This window comes from Chanodichthys erythropterus, chromosome 16 (assembly GCF_024489055.1).
Source record: "Chanodichthys erythropterus isolate Z2021 chromosome 16, ASM2448905v1, whole genome shotgun sequence".
Lineage (NCBI taxonomy): Eukaryota > Metazoa > Chordata > Actinopteri > Cypriniformes > Xenocyprididae > Chanodichthys > Chanodichthys erythropterus.
In genome coordinates, this window is record NC_090236.1 from 26632062 (window position 1) to 26653681 (window position 21620).

At 37.6% G+C, this 21620-nt stretch overlaps 1 protein-coding gene across 6 annotated transcripts in view; it reads right to left on the reverse strand.

The window, feature by feature from the left end:
• The window catches only part of rreb1b (ras responsive element binding protein 1b), a 40064-nt gene that overhangs the window by 5228 nt on the left and 13216 nt on the right, over window positions 1-21620 (reverse strand). Inside the window, exons 2-10 of one of the 6 annotated variants that reach the window (XM_067363276.1) lie at window positions 20134-20222; window positions 11716-11847; window positions 11238-11434; window positions 8943-9032; window positions 8581-8744; window positions 3509-3650; window positions 3199-3341; window positions 2883-3072; window positions 192-2775 (exon numbers count right to left, since the gene is read on the reverse strand). In XM_067363276.1, coding sequence (XP_067219377.1) covers window positions 192-2775; window positions 2883-3072; window positions 3199-3341; window positions 3509-3650; window positions 8581-8744; window positions 8943-9032; window positions 11238-11434; window positions 11716-11847; window positions 20134-20137 — 3646 coding nt within the window. In that variant the 5' untranslated portion in view covers window positions 20138-20222. Of the gene's footprint in view, window positions 1-191; window positions 2776-2882; window positions 3073-3198; window positions 3342-3508; window positions 3651-7761; window positions 7835-8580; window positions 8745-8942; window positions 9033-11237; window positions 11438-11715; window positions 11848-20133; window positions 20223-21620 lie in introns of those variants that run through there. The other 5 variants (XM_067363277.1, XM_067363273.1, XM_067363279.1 and 2 more) reach the window with 5 other exon arrangements.

Here is a 21620-nt window from a genome sequence, read left to right on the forward strand (position 1 = left end):
GTTGAGGAACAATTCCAGCTAAACGGCTGATAAATGAAATAGATGCTACAGAATGTGTTAAATGTACACTATTTTACAAAGAACTGTATTTAGCTCCCTGTATTGTAGGAGTAAATAAAAAAAGTATATAAAGTGCTTTATGGCATCATTGGCTTGTGGTCGTAATTTATGAATTGTAAACAGTGTCTCACCTGTGTGTGTTAGCATATGCCTTTGCAATGAACTGGCCCAGGGAAACAGACGTGGGCAGTATGGGCAGGTCATTTTCTGCACTGAATTGGAGTAGGCATTCTTCTTTCCTTTGTTCTGTGGAGGTTTCTTTGGCTTGTCCTCTCGTCCTTCCTTCGTCTCCTTATTGACAGACTGCTTCTCTTTCTCCTCTTTCATTGGCTCCATCTGACTGGGTTGTAAGTAAGGGCTGAATTTATTTGCATCAGTAGTAGCTAGCATTTTCTCTACACTGGGAAACTCGCCACTTGACTCCAGGTCAATGCCACTGCCTGTTGCCAATCTTGGATCACAGAACTCCTGAAATGCTCTCTTCTTGCCTCTCTTTTTTGAGTTATCAAGAGATCCATTTTGAGTGGAATCCAGTTTGGCAGTGCCTAAGGGACTCTTCTTCTCATTTATTACATTAAAGTCCATTGCACTAACACTGTTCTTGGCATCTAATTCCGTTTCAATCAGCACTGGGGTAGCTGACACAGATGAGATGATCTGAGCAATGGAGGCCAGCGGTGGCATTTCAGAAGTACTAGAAACAGAAGATGGTTTTGGTAACAGTGGCTTCAAGCGGGTAAAGGGCTTGGTAAGGTCACTAGATACAGCTGGGGCCAGGTTAGAAATGGAGACTGGGAGAGCTGCACGAAACCCAGGGGTTTCAGGGGTCTTTTCTTTCTTGACATGATGATTCAGGGACATGCTCTGAGGAAGTTCTTTCATCGTTCTCTTCTTCTCAGGATCCTTAGGTATTGAGAGATCAATGGGCTCCAAAGAGCAGTCATTAAACAGAGGAGATGTTGTTCCTTCTAGCTTAACATTTGAAGCAATTGTTTTTTGAGATTTGCTAGAGAAATCTAAAGGCTGGTCCTGGTCCTCAACAGGCCCAGACAAAGGACCTACATTCTGAGGAACAGTGGTGTTAACCAGCCCATTTGAGATTGGAGGGTTGGCTGGAGCAGTGGTGTCTCCTCCAACCGGTACAAGACTTTTAATGTGTTCCTCAATTTCCCTTTCTGGAACATCTGGGTGATGCTTCAGCAAGTGGTGAATGCAGTTCCTTTTAGCGAGAAATGCCACCCCACACTGCCTACACTCAAAAGGCTTCCGCTGACATCCATTGTGTGTTCTCAGATGAATCTGAAGGGCTCGGTAGTTCTTAAGGTCCTCCCCACAATATCGACAAGATGTGCTACCAGCACCAGCCACATCGAGGAGGTCTAATGTGGTGCCTCCAATGACACCACTTATGCTAGAGGAGGTGGTTACATATTCTATGTTTTTCTCTATGTCTTTGCGTGTGTTCTTCATGTGTTTCTTTCGCAGATGGCGCTCACAGTTGGCCTTCACAGTGAAAGGGTAATGACAGAGGCGGCATACGTATGGCCGCTCACCGCTGTGAGTTCTGAGATGTCGAATCAGCGTTGCTTTGTCAGGAGCGGCGTAGCTACATATGGTGCACTGATATGGTGAAGCTCCCAGATGGTGACGCATATGAGCCTGAAGGCCGCCTAAGAAGGAAAAGACTTCTTTGCAGAACCGACAAGGGTACTCTGCCTTGGCTGTCTTCTTGCCCACAACTCTTGATTCCTTCTCTTTGCTGTCAAACTCTTCTTGCTTTCCAGTTTCATACGAGATAATCGTGGTTCCTATGACATCTGGCCCCAGTTGAGTAGTCTCCCAATTTGTGGGAGAGGACGAGGTTGAGGACGAAGAGGAGGCTGATGATTGTCTGGTAGTTCTCACTTGTTGGCCCGTCTGGGGTGGAAGGCTAGGACTGATGTTACCCGATGAGGCTTGTTGGGCGTTCATGATGGGTGGAGGGGGTGTGGAAGCACCCATGCTGGATCGAGGAGTGATTAAGGGCTTAGGTTTCAGGGAAGCAATCTGTTTGGGGTCCACCTGTAGAGGACTGCCCAGACCTTTGGGAAGCAGAGACAAAGACATCTGAGGTGGCACAGAGGCTGCGATCTTAAGGATTTGTTCAATGTCCGCCAGCTCCACCGCAGCTTGACCACTTATTGGGACAAACATACCGCTACTAACGACACCATGGAGCGGCTGTAGAGACAGAAGGCTGAGGGCGGCATTCTTGTTCATGGCTTGAAGAGAGACGGGCTCCAAAATAGAGATGCCGAGACTGCTACTGCTTTCTTGAGGTAGATTTGTTGAAGGTGGCTCAACGCGAATGAAGCGAATGCTGTCTAAAACTTCCTGCTGAATTTGCTCTTCTGATTTCTCTGGCTTGGCTAAAGAGGAGTGTTGGAGACCTAGACACTCCATGAAACCATTCTTCCCATCTGAACGGGTACTATCAACATGTGGTATTAGTTCATTGACCTCCTTGGAATCCATAGAATGGGAGCTGACTTTGGGTGCATCCGTAACAGCATAAGCGTTTTGTTCCTGAGGTTCAGTGCTGGTGTCTGTGCTACATTTATGTGAGAATTTGTGGAGATCCAAAGATTGCTGAAGAGGGAAGGCCTTGTTGCAGACCTCACAAACAAATTTATGGAACTTGCTAGAGCATCTGCGCAAATTGCTCTCACACCAGACCTGAATAAATAAAACAAATCAAAATGATGATCTGTCGTCTTCCAAAAAAAATAAAATAAATAAATAAAGTAATTCTTTCTCATCTGATGAATTTTACAAGTCTTCACCTGTGCAATTTGGGGAAACTTTTGACAGCTGAAGTCAATGAAAGCCAAGTCTCCAAACCCCAAAGGGATGGAGGGGTTATTCTGGATAAAGGGTCGTCCAGAGGGGTCAGTGGGAAGCTGCTTATGAATGACGGCGTTATGACGCAGGAGACCACGGTGTGTGCGAAAGGTAATGCAACAAATGTTACACCTAGGATTAGAAGAAACAGTCAAAATCAGCCTTGATTTAATGAAATATATATTTAAAAAAAAAACAGTACTACACTATATAATGTGTTGAGAAAATATACAGAAGCAGACAACATCCTGAGCCCACCTGAGTGTAGTGTCAGGATGTGTCTCCATGTGTGATTCCAGATCATATTTACAGATGAATGTCTTAAAGCAGATGGGGCAGTGAAGGAGCTCTTCTTCACTCTTGACAGAATCATCCTCTCCAGGCTTTTGCATCAACATCACCTAAACATAAGACAAAATTTGTTTGCATATAACTTGATAGGTATGGGCACAATCAATTCCAAAGGTTGTTAAAATGTTTTACTGCTTTTACTGATAAATAACAGACAAAAAAAAAAAAAAAAAAAAAAAAGTGAGATGGAGGTGGAAAAAAAGACATGGAAATGTACTTTTTTTACTGGTGGTTCCTCAGCCTGCTCTGCTTCATCCTCTACACTGGGCTTCCTATTAGTTGTGGGTCGTTGGCGCTTTCGTGTGGAAGAACTGAGGGTAGGAATACTGTTTGCATCCTTTTCATGAATTTTCATGTGCCTGCAGAAATATATAACTCAACTCAGTTCTATCTATTATCAACCATAATGAAAATGAGAGAAATTAAAATGCTTTATTAAGCAACATGCATAGACACTCCTTACTGCATTGTGTTGTAAGCTGTATTTTGGCATTTGAGGTGGTTGGGTAACATTTCATCCCAAAAATAAAATAAAAAAAATATATATTTTGCATAAATAAAATAAAGTGTACTATTAGTATAGAAGAACTACTCTTAAGATTTTTTGTGACAATTTTTTTGAAAAATTAATCTCAAATAAACTCAATTCTCATTATTGTAACATTAATATATAAAAATTAGGATTAAAATGTATTGTTTTAATTGTAATACAGTAAAAAAATAAACTATAACAGTAAAGAAAATCATCATAGAACATATTCTTTAATTATTCTTTAATTTATCCTCATCCATGTAAAATGTTCTTTGTTTTCATCTTAATGTGATATGAAGGCACTAGGGCCACTGGAATACTTCCATGATTAAGGCTTGCAACATAAAAAGGAGTGACCAGGTGGGGGGAAATGCAATGATATGGCCAGCAGAGGTCAGAGGTAATGTGTGGAGGAAAAGAGCTGGGAGTCACATTACGACATGCTGGAACGTGTGCACCCCTCACCCTCCTACACTTACACAGAAACAAACCCACCTTTCAGGTTCAACCAGATACAAGGCCCCTGATGCTTATGTGCAGCTGCGTTTCATTTAAAATGGTTAGAGCATATAGTATCTTAAATGTGCTTTAATTGCATTGTGGTGTGCAGAGTTTATGGTCATGCACTCTGAGTGTATGTAACTGGAAAGGGAGGATAAATGTCAGCAGACCCAGTGGTAAGAATCTTGTTTTACATTCTACAGCCAAAGATATTAATAGAAGAGAGGCAGAGTGATGGTCACCCACATGTGGACCCAACCCTGACAGCCTGAATCCTGTTCCATCTCATGTCTCTGGCCTCACTTACTCCCAAAAGAAAACCATGTTGATACCACACAGATTAAATCACTATCAGCATAATAATGTTAATCATGCAACCATAATTCCAGCTCTTGCAATTTCTTGTCACATGCCATTTAATCACATTGTGGTTTAGTGTTTGAAGTTACTAGTTGATGCAGGACCACTGAGTAATTTTTTCCTTCTGAAGTGCCTCATCAATATTGCCAGAGGGCAGTGTGGGAAAAATTGCTCAGCTACATGATTTAACATTCTGCCAAGCATTGTTGTTTTGTTGAGTTATGCCATATAAAATGATAAAGATAAAAATGATTCATAAATCCAGAATGTGCCACCCAAAAAATATGTTCAGCACCCCTCTCCCTGCCCCCTGCCTTTTCCTCCTCTCTAACTCACACAAACATCTTCCACCCCCATCTGGAATGCCTGCATGTCTCAACTGCACAAGGAAGCCCTCTATGCACATCACATCAACACAAACAAAAAGAGTCACACATCAAACCCTCAATAAAAAAAGACACATGAAAAGGAAGCATGGACGCAGAAAAATCTTTCCAAATATAGGTGACAAAAAAGAAAGAAGCTAGTGCAGCCATCAATATCAGTCAACCTTGAGAATCAGGCATCTCACATCACATGCAGACATTCCTTCATCCCTCCCGACCTCCCTCTAGCCCTCCTTCTCCTCTACCACAAACTTACAACTACTTATATTAATGCAGCCTGCAACCTGTACATACAGCAACATTTTGTTACAATTATTTCTTTAGGTCACCAAACAAACAATTTACCACAAATGAAACCTAAATGTGGTATGAATATAATGCTTGGAAGGATTTAGATTTTTACCAATAGCAGGAGTTACCAAACTTTTTTTTGGCACCCGAACCACTTTAATTTAACAACACATTCACATGTTAAAAGGTTCTCTTGTCTCAGTTAATGTCTATATGACATGCAAGCAAACAAAATATTTAAGATTTTTTATAGTAAGGGTTGTATTTTAAATGCTTTTAATTTAAAATAATTTCTTTTAATTCAGCATTTTTATGATTTAAAGGGTTAATTCACCCAAAAATGAAAATTCTGTCATTAATTACTCACCCTCATGTCGTTTCACACCATTAAGACCTTCGTTCATCTTCAGAACACAAATTAAGATATTTTTCATAAAATCTGATGGCTCAGAGAGGCCTGCATTGCCAGCAAGACAATTAACACTTTCAATGCCCAGAAAGCTACTAAAGACATATTTAAAACAGTTCATGTGACTACTGTGGTTCAACCTTTATGTTATGAAATGATGAGAATACTTTTTGTGCGCCAAAAAGCAAAATAATGACTTTATTCAACAATATCTAGTGATGGGCGATTTCAAAACACTGCTTCATGAAGCTTCGAAGCTTTACAAATCTTTTGGCAGTTTGATTCAAGCTCCGAACCACTGATTCGAAACAAGCGATTTCGATTTAGTGGTTCGGAGCTTGAATCAAACTGCCAAAGTCATGTGAACCGTTGACATTTCAAAACATGAACATATGATGTAACCAACCCTCGTTTACTGAAATCAAGTGATTCGTAAAGCTTCAAAGCTTCATGAAGCAGTGTTTTGAAATCGCCCATCACTAGATATAGTTGAATAAAGTCGTTATTTTGTTTTTTGGCGCACAAAAAGTATTCTCATCGCTTTATAACATTAGGGTTGAACCACTGTAGTCCCATGAACTGTTTTAAATTCGTAAAAGCTTTCTGGGCAATGAAAGTGTTAACTGTCTTGCTGGCAATGCAGGCCGAAGAAGAACGAAGGTCTTACGGGTTTGGAACGACATGAGGGTGAGTAATAAATGACAGAATTTTCTTTTTCAGGTGAACTAACCCTTTAAAGGTATGATATGTAATATTTTTTTAGATTAAAATATCCAAAAATCCTTAGAACAATGTTATATATTTTGTTGACTAGTTTACTTACATTATCTCAGATGTTTACAACAATGTTTAAATCAGCAATTTTAATCAACTTAACGGCCCGTGTCATTGTGTCGCCTATCAATGATATCATATCCAAGTCTCGATTTCTGTTTTTACTTCCGTAGAAACCATGGAAACAACAAAGATGCTTTAAAGGGTTAGTTACGGTCTCACGGGTGTGAAACGACATGAGGGTAAGTAATAAATGACAGAATTTTCATTTTTGGGTGTACTAACCCTTTAATATATTATGTTTTTTTTTTGGACAGCAACTGTTTGGATACCTTTATCGACTGAAAACAAATCATTATTATATAGCTCAACACGGTTAGTCTTATTGTTTGAATCTCTCGTTTTCTTGATTTACCGCGAGTAACAAGTTTGTAAGCAAAAAGTAAATCAGACAACACTATTTTGTCAAGAGGCTAACATAGCAAAATCAGAAAGAGCTTTATTTGTAGTAACAATACAGCATTTTCTCCACCATACAATGTTTTAAAATGAATTGCATGCCATTTAACAGGACAGTCATGCAGCATTTATTAATATATTCTAATATCGATATCAAGCGTCTCATAGCAGCGCTCATAAACAGCGCTGCATTACTCCACAATTTTAATTTGTCAGATAAAGTGACCTGTACAGTAAACTCAGCACTTCTGGCTTTTTCATTAGAATTAAATAAAATAATGTGAATTCAAATGATCAAACGTAACTGTAACAATGTTCAAGTTCAGGGAAGAAGGAGGCAAACATTGTAACTTTAAACACAAAATATGCATAAACAACAAAACGAAAGGAGCGGCCGACTGCGGCATATAAGCATAATAAAAACTGCAACGTAAAATGTCCCAGGCTCTCTGCCCCATCCTGCTTCATACCATAGGAACTTTAATAAAATGTTAAAACATTAGCTCATCCGAGAACACGTCGAATTACTTTCAATCGGCTGTGGAGGTGAAGACGACAACCCCCGTGAATCCATGCTCATTTACCAAGCTATGCCTTTGTTATCGTTTTGAATAAGCAACCTTGAATAGCAGCGAAACTTACATACTGTGCCTTTAATTGATTATGAGCTTTTCATCAACTCACAAACACCTTTCAGTTCTTGCACGAACCCAGGGGTTCACAAACCCATTTTGGAAAAACGTGTTCTTTAGTCTCACCTTTTTTCTCTTCTCTGAATGTAATGGGTTCAATACCAATGAAGATTACAATAGTTTTGACTCATCCCTCTGTCTTTTCAAAAGAGCAAAAAAAAAAAAAAAAAAACGGATTTAGAAGAAGTAGTCACTTACAATTAAATGAATGCCAGGCCATATAATGTATACACACACTAAAATACATTAGGATACATAAAACATACTGTACAGACTGTTTTGAAGTATAGCCACAAGACCTAAACATTATACATTGTGACAGGAGACTAGTGGAATGAAGTTGCTTGTACTGACCTTGTAAAGTTTGTGTACATGTAAAATTATATCCAATCTTGTTGTCATGATGACATAAATCCACTAACTTTCACATGGTATGCACAATGATCAAAATACTGAACTAAATGCACTATTTATATAGAGTATAAACAAGTGTTTCACTTCAAAAAAGGATGATTTAGACAACGTTAGGCTCAAATTCTAAACAGAATTTTATAGAATAATTAATTTATGTTCATTAACAAAAATACAAGCATCACATTTTGGCTTTTAAACCCTGCGAAATGCCTGGCTTATTTCCTTTGAAGGCATATTACTGTAACCAATATATCTGATAAAAAATAAAATGAACGAGGGATGAATCAAAATTATTCTCTTTGGTACTGAACATTATTCCACAAATTTTGTTGACAGATCTTCACTTTCACCAATGTATTCATGTAAATAATCCATGAAGCTAAACAGGAAGTCTTTTATGTACAATCATGTCTGTTTGAAAAAAGGCTAGCCTATAGGCTATACCTCCAAAATCACTGTCTGACCATTTACCTGTGCATGTTTCCATTGGTGGTGAATGTCTGGCCACATATCACACACTTGTATGGCCTCTCTCCACTGTGAACCAGCATGTGGCGGTCCAGAGAACTGGCCGAGCTCAAAGCCTTCCCACAGATACTGCAGGAGTGGTCAGCGCCCCCACTATCTGTGTTATGCTGGAGGATAAACGAGGCACAGATGTCAATTCACTGATATATAGTCTATATATAATATGTAAAGAAATGAGTATAAAACATCTTCAGTTTCAGTGAAATTCTGATCTAATGATTTTAAAAACGTACATGTTAAATCAGATTGTTGTGATTCAGTAAACAGGTGTAGATGTAGGGATGTGTTTGTGTAAGAGTACGCACCTGTCTGATATGCATGGTGAGCTGGTGCTGTGTCATGCAGTTTTTGTTACACAGGGGGCAAATGAAGCTTGAGCGTTCATCTTTGACTTCCTGTAGTAGACACACAAACAAGACAAACTTTAGATACAGTACAACATTCCCAAGTGTTGTTTTAGTGTCATTGATACACTATTATAGGTTTTGTTAATATTTTTTTTATTTTTTGTTTTTTTATTTTCTCTTTTAATTTGAATTAAATTTTTTGTAATTTTATTGTATTTTTGTCTTTTTTTATATCTACAGAGTTTTAGTTATTTTAGTACTTAAACTAAATGAAAATTAGAAATTTTGTCTTGGCAACTGGCTGAAAGTTTTTTTTATATTTAATTTTATTTTAAATAATGTTTATTTTAAGTAATGAAAATGTTTTTTTTATGGTTTTCGTTAACAATATTAACCCTGCTATAAAAGACATTTTCTATTCCATTTCTCTCTCTCTCTCTCTCTCTCTCTCTCTCTATCTATATCTATCTATATATATCTATATCTATATCTATATATATCTATCTATATATATATATATATATATATATATATATGAAGAGTTTTGTTGCAAAACGAGATAACTCCGTTTTTAACATTTTTGTCAAAACATGTTTATTATTATGTTATCATGTTATTATTTTGTTTTATGGTGCTACTTAGCTGTATTTTTTAAGTTATGAAGGTTTAAATCAAAACAAACCAACTGCAGTTGAATTGATATTAATTGGAATGCACAACCAAAAAACAAGATATTTGAAAAATTAAAAAAACGGAGTTATCTCGTTTTGCAACGAAACTCTTCATATATAGAAAAGAAAATGAGCTCTGTACCAATTTCATCATATATTTAACTATTAATTTCTAATTATTACACATCATGAGAGTTATGGACCCTGAAAACACAATAGGTAATTATGTATTAATCAAACAAAAACACAAAATCAAATGAAAAATACCTCAACACATGTCGCACATTTATTTGTCCCCCCGTGACAGATAAACACAATAGGTAAAACAGATGCAGGATATGGCCTGCCTGATAAAGATAGTATGTGTCAGAGCAGCAGGAGTGGTTGTGCGCTTGTGTCACATGGAGTAACAAGTGGCCTCTCCATCTGTTTCTCCAGACAACAGCAGCACTGGCTGAGGAAGAGCATCACTAATTCAGTGGGCAAGACCTTCTGCAGAAGAGTAGTGGTGCAGAGTCACTCTCAGCGTATGGAAATGCAGTTAGGGTTGTAGGAAGGGATACCAGAGGGGGCTGGGAGACTGAAACACCTGTTTTCTCCACAGAGAAGTGTTTCAGTCGAATCCCACACTTTAATTGAAGGCATAAGACAAGTATCGGCTCTCACAAAGGGGGGATTGAGAAAGCGCAAGGACCATTTGTTGCCGTTCATGTAACTGCCAGTCTGACTACCAGAGATAGTATGAGGGGGATGAGACAGACCACTTGTAGAAAACCAGGAAAAATCATAACAATAAATATGGAATCTACAAAAATGAAAGTGTCACCATGCGATTAAAAGAGCTAGACACGTTTTTGTTGCTTTTTGCTCTAGAACACGCATGTGCATTAGCTGAACCAGCCTAAAAAATGTAATTTTCTAGCATTCCTTGAGCTAAAGGAGCAACATTTGCATTAGCAATATGTCAGTGAAACTCAATCTTGAGAAGGAGGGGAAGCTGAGATGGAGGAAAATGCTGAGAGAAATGTGAAATGTGAGAAAAGAGGTTGCATCCGAAATCACATACTTCCCTATGTAAACTAAGTAGTATGTTCAAATTCATTATAAAACAGTAGGCAAGATTCTGATATGTACATTATATGGACACTTCAATAACCCATGAGGCCACAGGGGAGGATTTGTGATTGGCAGTGAAGCGACGCAACTGATGCTGTAGGTCACATGATAGTGGCAACACGACGAATGTAGTACTGCCAGAATACAGTCACTTTCATACTAAATAGAAAATACTTTTTGACATTCACAAAGTAATTACTTATTTAGAAGAAGTACCTACTCAGAAAGTATGTGATTTCGGACGCAGCCTTGGTCTTGGTCCCTATTCAAGTAGATGAGATACCAATATGGCTGCCAAGTGGACTGACTAGCTTTCAAAGGACTTTGTTGACTACTCCACCGCTGCAACCTACTACAGATATAGTTATTTACCGCAGCTGACATTTCCTGAATGAGGTGTACCATACAATTATGGCAAAAAATTTGTCAGCTTCTGCTCACATGACTGATATACCGAATGCTATACCTGATTTCTTCTCCCAGTACGACTGACAGAGGGTGATTTGGTGGTATTTCTGGGAGATGTTTTGGTGGGCTCAGAGTCGACTCCATTGATCTGGCCCACATTCATCACAGTGCTCATCATGGAGTTGATGGAGGACAGCTCCTCCTCTGTTCTGACTTCATCTTCATGCTCTGGTTTGTCCATTCCATCACAGTTTTCTTCTATAAATGACATGATTACTAAATGACCATGACATTTTAACCATTACACTGTCATCATTTACTCACACTCTTGTTGTTCTAAACCTGAATTAAAATGTTTTTCTGATTCTGTGAAATGAGTCTAAAAATGTCTACTTTTGTAGAAATTTTGTTTATTTTTGTATCACAGAAAAAAATAATTTGGGTTTGGAAAAGCATGAAAGTGAGTATATAATGACACAATCTTTATCTTTATTTATTATAACTTTATCTCTTTAAGAATGACTGTAACATCTTACCTTCAACAGGTTCTGGTGTATGTGTGGATGGCTGATTGTTAACAGCCTCTTCTGACAAATGAGACTGTTCATTCACATCAGCAGCATCAACACCATTGCTGACAGGCTTTTCAGAGGAGGCACTTTCCATTTCTAAGAATGGAGAATTTTCATTAGTCACACTAAGCACTAACCTAAATTATAACAGATACACCCATTAATTAATTACTTTTCCCATCTGCAAAAGAAGCTATGAGGAAATCATTAAGAGATTGTATCTTATTGCGTAAATGGTTACAAATAATCTCTGCAGGAGCTGTGAAGTGTTTAACAGGACCGACTTTATTCAGCACATGCTCTTATTGATTGTTTTCATAGATTCAAATGGACAAGACAAAGGTCGAATAGAGTCTTTTGGAAGGTTCTGTTGAGGTTTGGATGTGGTAAAACAGGACTAGGCTATATCCTTGATAAACATTGTTTATGTATGAACACTACCATTCAAATGTTTGAGATCAGTAAAATGTTATTTTGTTTTTTTTTTAAGGAAGTCTCTTAAGCTCACCAAAGCTGCATTTATTTGATCAAAACTACAGTAAAAACAGTAACATTGTGGAATATTATTACTATTTAAAATAACTATTTTCTATTTTAATATATTTAGGGCCAGAGCACCAATGGTGTGAGGACCCTATTGTAATTGCTCGTTCTATTGTTCTCCTCCAACGAAACAAATTGCATTTTTGAGGGCCTAAACATGCTTCAAAACTCATGAAACTGTACGCGTCAGAAGTGGTGGAAATTTACGTCTGGCAAAATAGCTTGATAGCGCTACCTACAAAATTTCAATTAAGCACCCTTCACGCTACATTTCACGTACAAGTATGGAATTCGGTAGACACAGCCCAAAAAAAGTCTGAAAACCCAACAGAAAGTGAGATATTTTGAAATTTCTCTGCAAAATTTTGTTTTTGGCATTTCCAGACGTTGTACTTTAACAAACTCCTCCTAGATCTTTAATCAGATCAACATCATATTTGGTCAGTCTAAATTAAAGGCCTTTGCGACATTAAATTGTGTTTTAAATTGAGTTTTCACTGAAGGGCGTTGTCCGTGGCAGCCTGACAAAATTCAATGTTTCGCCATGAAACAGGAAGCGTGCAAGTCAGGCATACAATGTTCGATTTGCCCCAAACTTAACATGTGATAAGATTCCTGGCCTGAAGACATCTACATGCAAATATTCAGTCATAGCACCAACTGTTGGCAACAGGAAATGGTATGCTTTACTCTGTAATTCACTCCCTGAAACACATTTGTATATGCCATTAAGTACCAAACGTTCTAGAAACATGTTAAATCACAGAACCTTTGGCTAAGTGCTAATGTAGGCGATTAATGCCACAAAACAGGAAGTTGTTTTAAGTCAGGCATACAATGTCCGATCTGCTCCAAACTTCACATGTTTGAGAAGAGTCCTGCCCTGAACACTTATACATGACAATATTCAGTTATAGTAATAGCACCATCCACTGGCAACAGGAAGTGACCTGTTTAACACTGTGACGCACTACTAGCAACATACTAAAATATGCAATTGAGTGCTAAACATTCTAGCAACACTTAGCTGAGTGCTAAAGCATGCTATTATTGTCATGAAACAGGAAGCTGTAACTCAAGCATACAATGTCAAATCCGCCTCAAACTTCACATGTTTGATAAGTGCAAATCTACACACCAAAATTTAGTTATAGTCATAGCGCCACCAGCTGGTAGCAGGAAGTGTGGGAAATACAAATGACTGATGTAGTCCTCCTATATTTATATACTTAAATGCACATTGCCCACCATGCTCTGTTTTCCTAAAGCCACCGGGTGGCGGTGGCATGGGTGCAAGGGCCCTTTCATGACTGCTTGCAGCTTTAATTTAAAATGTAATTTATTTCTGTGATGGCAAAGCTGAATTTTTAGCATCATTACTCCAGTCTTCAGTGCCACATGATCCTTCAGAAATCATTTTAATATGCTGATTTTGTGCTCAAGAAACATTTCTTATTATTATCAATTTTGAAAACAGTTGTGCTGCTTAATATTTTAGAGGAAACTGAGATATATATATATTTTATTCTTTTATATATTTAGTTATCTTATATATATATATAGTACTTTTATAAGTTCAGAAGAACAAAATTTATATGATGTTGATTTTTTTGTAACAATGTAAAAGTCTTTACTATCAATTTTGATCACTTTAATGTGTCCTTGCTGAACAAATGTATTAATCTTACTGACCCCAAACTTTTGAACAGTAGTTTGTATATATGATTTAAAAAGCTACATTTTTGCCACAAACATCTCAATTTGAACTGTGCACTATGCATTGTGTTGTCTAAAAGCGAAGATAGGAAAAGCACTGGCTGTGGACTGTTTGAGGCAGCTGTGGGAGTGTGATACTGCAGCGAGAGAGGCCCATCCCAGTGAGGGGGTGGTGCAGGGTGAGGAGACGAGGGAGAGAAAGATGAACGACACATACGTGAGAGCACAGGAGGGAAAAGAAGGAGGGGAAGCTGAGATGGAGGAAAATGCTGAGAGAAATGTGAAATGTGAGAAAAGTGTAGAGAGGGGACTGGAAACGAGAGTCGAGAGACTGGGTGCATGTTCAAATGGGAGAAACTTGGAAGTCTTTCTGCTGTAAAGAGAGGAACAGTAGGGGGGTTGGGTTGAGAGTCAAAGCAGGAAGTGGCTGTGAGAGCAGTGGAGGGTAGACGGTTGTCTGCTGTACTCTCTCTTGCTCTAACCATGCGGCCCTGCTGCAGTTAGTGTGAGCCGTTGCAGGGTGTGATCTCCTCTCCTCGAGGGGGGAGGGTAGGAAATCCCCCTCCCAGCTCCCACCATCCCAAACTCTGCTCATGTACTTCCACTGGTTGGAAAAGTGTGGACAGAGGAGTCTGACAGTCTTGGCTATTTCTATAAGGATTTAACTTTGAGGAAAAGAGATGCACATACACCAGTGTGTAATGCATGTTCATAGTGGCTGGAGGTCACCATGTTGCTAATAATAATGCGGTCACATTTACCATTGCTCATGTTCAAATTTCACTCACGTTAGATTTCGCCACACTCACAAAGAAAAAAAAAACTTCTTGGTTTGAAAGTGACTTCTGTGTGAGAAGTGCTTCATACATCAATGCACTATTGAAAATAAAAAAAAAGTCACCTAAATTACTGGTGGGTCATGTATCTGGCCATAGCTTTAAAAAATTCTGTTCTCAAATGAGATCTATTCAGCTAAAAATCTGCAGGAATGTATAAAAATTGCAGTAGGGCATTATGCATCATATCATAATTAAAATGAACAATTATCAGTGTATGAATCAAACTCACTTAAGAGTTTTTCACACTTGAAATAGTTAACCCTGGGTCATTCTAAACCCAGGGTAAACGGAATCCTGGGTTATTTTGCTTCACGTTTCACACTGCTCATCAGTTACCCGGGGTTAATGTTCTTATTTGCATATTTGCTGTGTCATTTTCATTGACTGAATAAATGTAGCACACAACCTGTTTACATAGCTCTAGCATTGCGCATCCTTGTATTGCTGACTGTACTATCAAGCTTAAACTGAATGGACATTTCAGACTAAAGGTAAGAATGAAACGGTCTCTTCTTCAATCAAATTGTTGCATTTTCTGTCAGCATTTGATATTTTTCCTCTCAAAATCTGAATTTACTGTTTATATACAATAAGCAGTGTTTCCGTGACTGTCCAAAGCAGGCAAATATGAGTATGCGATTAGTTGTCTGTAAAATACCAACACTGCATCGTTTCATACTGTACAAGTTTGGCACCGCAAAAGCAGTGCTAACCCTGCTCCGGGGCAGGGTTTCATAACCCCGGGTAAAAAGCAGTGCTAACCCTGCTTCTAAATTACAAGTGTGAAATGTTCCATAACCCGGGGTTAAAAGCGGTGGTTAGAATGACGATAACCCGGGGTTAAGCGCAGTGTGAAAAGCCCTTTAGAATGACATCAAATTCTGACCCATTTTTTTCATTATATTGCTGTATGTGGTCACAGACAAATTAAATAATCAGTGAAATCTCTATTGCGTTGTCTCTCATTTGCATAAAGCTAAACTCTAAACATGCCCAAATTGCGTCATCAATGGTTGCTGTTGCTTATGTCGACAGAAATTGTCCACTCTCACTGAAAACAAATGACTGTGTTGCTACAGATGGCTATCAGTGTGAATGGCCCCTTAAGGCTTATAGTTTTGCTATAAAAGCCTTTAGCCATTTAAAAAAAAAAAAATGCATCCTTGCTGAATAAATTCATTATTATCTTTCAAAAAATCCTCAATCCATTGAGGATTTTTAAAAGTGAATAAGAGGGATAAATGGATCATTTAGAGTGTGTGGCCTAGGCTCAATCAGCCTCACAGATGCATCATATAAGTGCTGCAAGCTGAGATAGCAATACAGCATAGATCCAGAGATTATCTGAGATTAATGAGCTGTTATTAACCAAGCATTTCTGGACTCAGTGAGAGGATTAGGCTTAAAGACAGTAATTAATTAGCCACTGGATCTAATGACGACAGATGGGCATCATAGTTAAACATATCATCATATGGTTCATAGGACTAATATAAATGGCAAAATATTTGGTATGTGAGACAGAAAACGGCAGGAGGTAAACAAAAAGTTCAAAACTAACTACACTAACGTTCAAAAGTTAAAGATTGGTAAGATTTCATGTTTTTGAAAGAAAATTATGGCAAAGCTGATCTTTCAGCAGCCATTACTCCAGTCTTCAGTGTAATTAAAACTTTTGAAGCATGTTTTATTTGACATCATAACTGTCTTTACTGTCACTTTTGATCAATTTAATGTGATCTTGCTGAACAAAAGTTTTAATTAAAAAAAATTACTGACCTCAAACATTTGGACAGTAGTACATATGTAAAGGAAAAACCAAATTTGCACCCATTTGATTTGCTGTGAGGGGTTGCCAGGGTGTTGCCATGTGGCTGCTAAAGCATTCTGACTGAGTGACATTAGCAAGTTGCTTTGTGGTTGACAAGGTGTTCTGGGTGGTTGTATCCTGGCCCAAGTCAAACAAACCCACTCCCATGTTTCTGTGGTATTCTCATTACTAGATAATGCATCATAGCGGTTTGTTCAAAATGATGTTAAAGCTATATAAAGTAAGTAGAGTATAAAGCAAAGTATGAACAATAATGATATAACAGTGATGCTCACCTTAATAAGCACCAGTAATAATTAAAAAAGCATTATACATGTAAAGAATAAAAAGGACAAATAGAAAAAAAGGAGTGTTGATACTCTGATAAACACTGTCCAGGCAAGCACATGACCTCTTACATCTACAGGCTATAAAAGTGTCTTAGTTAATGGGAGTGTGGGGATTATATAGACCTTCCCTCCTACTGGGAACAGATAACACTAGATAATGATGAGTCCATCTGCCCCTGACCATCACTCTCTTTTACACACTCACACTTCAAGGTGAACCAGCAGGACGACAGAAACCAGAAGAGGAGGCATATAGGCCCATTCATTGAGCCTCTGAAGAAAACATGGTCCAAAACCTAGTGAGCGGCCTATATAGATGGCTACCTTTTAAGGCAGCATCTTAATAAACATGAAACCACTTAAGTGACAGATCTGTAACACACTACATTAGTGCTCTGGACTGGAGACTCAACTCCCAATTGATTCCAACAGAATTAGGCATTAGCATGTTGCTAAGCTAACAAACAATACCAAGCATTAAAAATACATTTCACACACAAATAACTATGTATATTACTAGCATTTCTCTCACCTCCACCATATTGGATTTCTTCTTTTGACTGAGATTGTTGCAATGCATTCTGGGTTTGCTCAACTAGGTTTTGGAGAGCTGCAATAAACTTTCTCAAATCTCAAGGAATGACCCCACTCAACTACTGCGCACAGTAGATTTATGCTTTCATTCAGAGTGTTCTTGACCATTTTATTCCTCTTTTCGTTCATAAGTAAACAGAGGAATGGAAAGTCTGACCCCCCCTCCCAACCTCCCCCCTCCTCGTTCCACCAGGGAGAAAGCGGGGAACTTTTGCATTTCCTGTTTGGTGTGGTGGCTGGGAAGTTCTGGGGAATGCTGAGCCATTCTTCTCCTTTGCTTCCTTTACACTGCAGAGCTCCCCTGTTCTTCCCTGTTATCATCCTCCATCTTACAGGCCATCCTCCATCTCACTCACTTATATTCCTCCTCCCAACTCGACCTAACCCTCTATCTCTTTCTCCCTGTCTCGTTTAAAAAAATTAGCATCTCAACCTACGAAATACTATTTGATATCTAAATAAAGATGTTCCAAACCGACACGCAACCTACGTATAATTTTAAATAACCTTGAATGAATAGTTCACACAAAAATGAAAATTCATTCAGACATCTTTCATATGACTTTCTTTCTTCTGCAAACCACAAGATATTTTGGAAAATGTTTCCATGTTTTTCTCTGTGCAAAGAAAGTCAGTAGGGTTCAATATTGTTTGGTTCCCAATGTTTAAAATGTCTCCTTTTAAGCTCCACAGAAGAAATTAAGTCTTTTAGGTTTTTAATAACAACATGAAGGTGAGTAAATGATGACAGAATTTACATTTTTAGGTGAACAAATCTTTGAATAAAGGTTCAGCAACAACACCTGACTATCCACACAGATGTACTGTTATCAGGCAACTCTACATGGACATGGGTCAATGACGTGACGGGTCATGTCTAAAGGCCTTAATAATAATAAAAAACAAAGATATGACATCCAAAGTATGTAAGGTAGTACAACTAGATCTCTTTATTGAATCCAAAAGATTTTAATTATATCTTGCTACATATAAAGGTATTTTAAAGATTTTGCTGTGTCAAAAGGTCATTCGGTTTAACCGTCCAAAGGCCAATACAGCCATTTCATTTGTGATTAAAATATCTTAAAATGTAATAAATGTATATATTTTTTTTATTCTGGCATGATTTTATAAGATCATATATTAAATATCATAGATCATACATAGCGTAAAATGATATTAAAATGTGTAGAATTCATTGCTTTGATATGAGAACGAATGTCCGGAAAAATGAATTTCATTGATGTCGTTCGGAGTAACCAATATAAAGGGACCATTTTGGATCGAGTCATGTGGTCAATATCATGTGACAGGATGTGACATCATTCAGACACCTGCAAAGGACCACATGATCGTGAAGCAAAGTAACTAACTCTCTTTTAACTATTTGAAAAATTCATGTTTTCACTTGCTTATAAGCATGTCCTAAAACATCTGGTCATTCGGTACAACCACTATAAAACATAAAAAAAATGTTGTAATATTTTAAAAACTTGTACTAAATATAAAATGTTTCATTGTCCTTTTGCTAGCTAGCTAGATATCAGCCTGTTTGAAAACATCATTCGGTAAAAACAGTGTTAACTGATTATAAAAACATAATCTCATTGTTAACACTGAATAAAAGTTCAAAATTAATTATACCTCCATTATGTTTCTCATAATTTTAAAAACCTTATGCGTCAATGACCCACATACAAATGAAATAATAATTTTATTTGAATTATTTTATGCCTAGACTGTAAAAAATATCCTTAAATTTATGTTAACAAACGGCAGCAGTTGTGGCCAAAAAAATATTCACCATAAACAGTATGGTGACAATGTTTCAGGTATTACCAGAATGCATATTGTTGCCTGTATGTTTTAAAACTTATAACCATTTATTTCATTAAGTAATATGGTGTTAATATACCAATCTACTTGAACAACGAAAATCTATTCTTTAGCTTACGATGTACTGATAACCACCATGATAAGACAGGTGGTACAACAGAAAACCACATGATGAATCATAAAACATGTCCAATACTCATATATAGATGGTGCACAGGGTAATACAAACACACAAATACAAAACACTATCAGGGTAACACACATGTAACAAATTAAAATAATACAATAAACATAATAAAATTAACTGCAACACAAAGCTCCCAATTGTACAGTATTAATAACAAAAATGTGTCATGCAGGAATTTCTGAGAATGTCCTTTTACCGTTTTTCACTGTAAATTATACAGTAATTACCATAAACCATAAAATGCAATATTAAACCATTTCTGTGGTAATGTAACATACTGTTAACTAATTAACAGGTTTTTACATTAGAATTTCTTTTTCTGTGAAAATTACATACATTTTTTAGAGTGTATGGATAAAGAGCTGCCTGCAACTACACACACACACACACACACACACACACACACACACACACACACACACACACACACACACACACACACACACACACACACACACAGAGAAAGGGGGAATAGTCAGTAGTGTCAGGTGTCTTTTGCATATTTACCCATTTTAAGATTTGGGCTAAACACGTCACAGGGTCATGGAGTCACGGGGTCACGAACACAGGATGAGGGACAGCGACCTCTGTTCATACTGAAAAAAAGCAAAACACACACACAATTACTACACACAATGCACGTGTTACCCTGCAAGAAAGCTGTATACAAAGCGAGTGTTATGTTTAAAAAAGCACACATAACACAAGAGTTAAAGAGAGCCGAGCTGCTGAGTAAGCATGAAAATGAATGTGAAGTGTTTCCCCTTCAGGATTAAAACGAGAAATCCTTCAGGCTACGAGCGGCTAGTGGATTCAGAGCACGTTTTCCCATGAGGCGAGGTCTGGTAAGAGACAGGGACCTGAAAAGGCCACATGAGAAAGGGTGACATCATTTCAGATGTGTTCTCTGTAGTGTAAAGGTAACAGGATAGATCCAGCCTCAGGCCTCTTGTTCAGCTGGTAAACTGAAACGGGCTGCCATCACATAACACAAAGTCACATGCACTGCCAAGTTTCCTCTCTGGTGAGCGTAGGAGCCAGTGCTACAGGCATCTGTATGGAACATTACTACCGCTTTTACAATAGCATATCACAAGAGCTGGTATTAAAAGACCCAGGAACAAAAGGAGACAGAAGAGTGTGAGGATGAGGGGACAGAGAGACGGATGACGTTATGGAGATGGATGGCAGGCAGATGGACGGAGCTTAAGGTTGTCAGGATGTGCAAAACAGACTTATTTCAAATTATCCAGTCAGGAAAAAACATATGTTTGTTTGACAGACTTTCATGGGATGCCATGGAGACAAATAAAGTGGGTTAGAGTGAAAAGTGTGGACATTTTTTACAGCAAATAAGCTAATTTGATACAGCATGATGGAGCTTATGCAGGCAATACAAGTTTGAGTTCCCCAGTTCGTTCTTCTTCACACTTTTGTTTTGTGTCTCCTCTTAATAAAGTTTTTTAAAAATGTTGTTTTGTGTTCCACTAAGATTTTGTCAAAAATTATCAGACAAAAAAGAATGACGATAATTAAACGATTCTAATTAAAGCATATTGTTGATGAAAATATGATGACAAAAAAAATAAGCTGCTGAACAACAGCAATGCACTATCAATGATTCAATCCAAAACGTCTGATATGACATCTAATCCCAATTCTTTGTCATTCATACATTTGTCTTTTTTGTCATTCATACATTTGTCTTTTTGCACATTATTGTAAAATAAAATGTTATTTACACTGAAATTTTTTTTATTTTCTACTGTGAAACAGACTATCGTTCAAAAGTTCATCATCAGTAAGATGTTTTTTTTAATTAATACTTTTATTCAGCAAGGATGCATTAAAATTAATTCAAAGTGAACTTTCTATTATATCAAAAAAAAAAAAATGCTAAAAAATGTATTAAACCTTCCACAAAAACTCTTTGATATTAACGAGAAATGTTTCTTGAGTAGCAAATCATCATATTAGAATGATTTCTGAAGGAT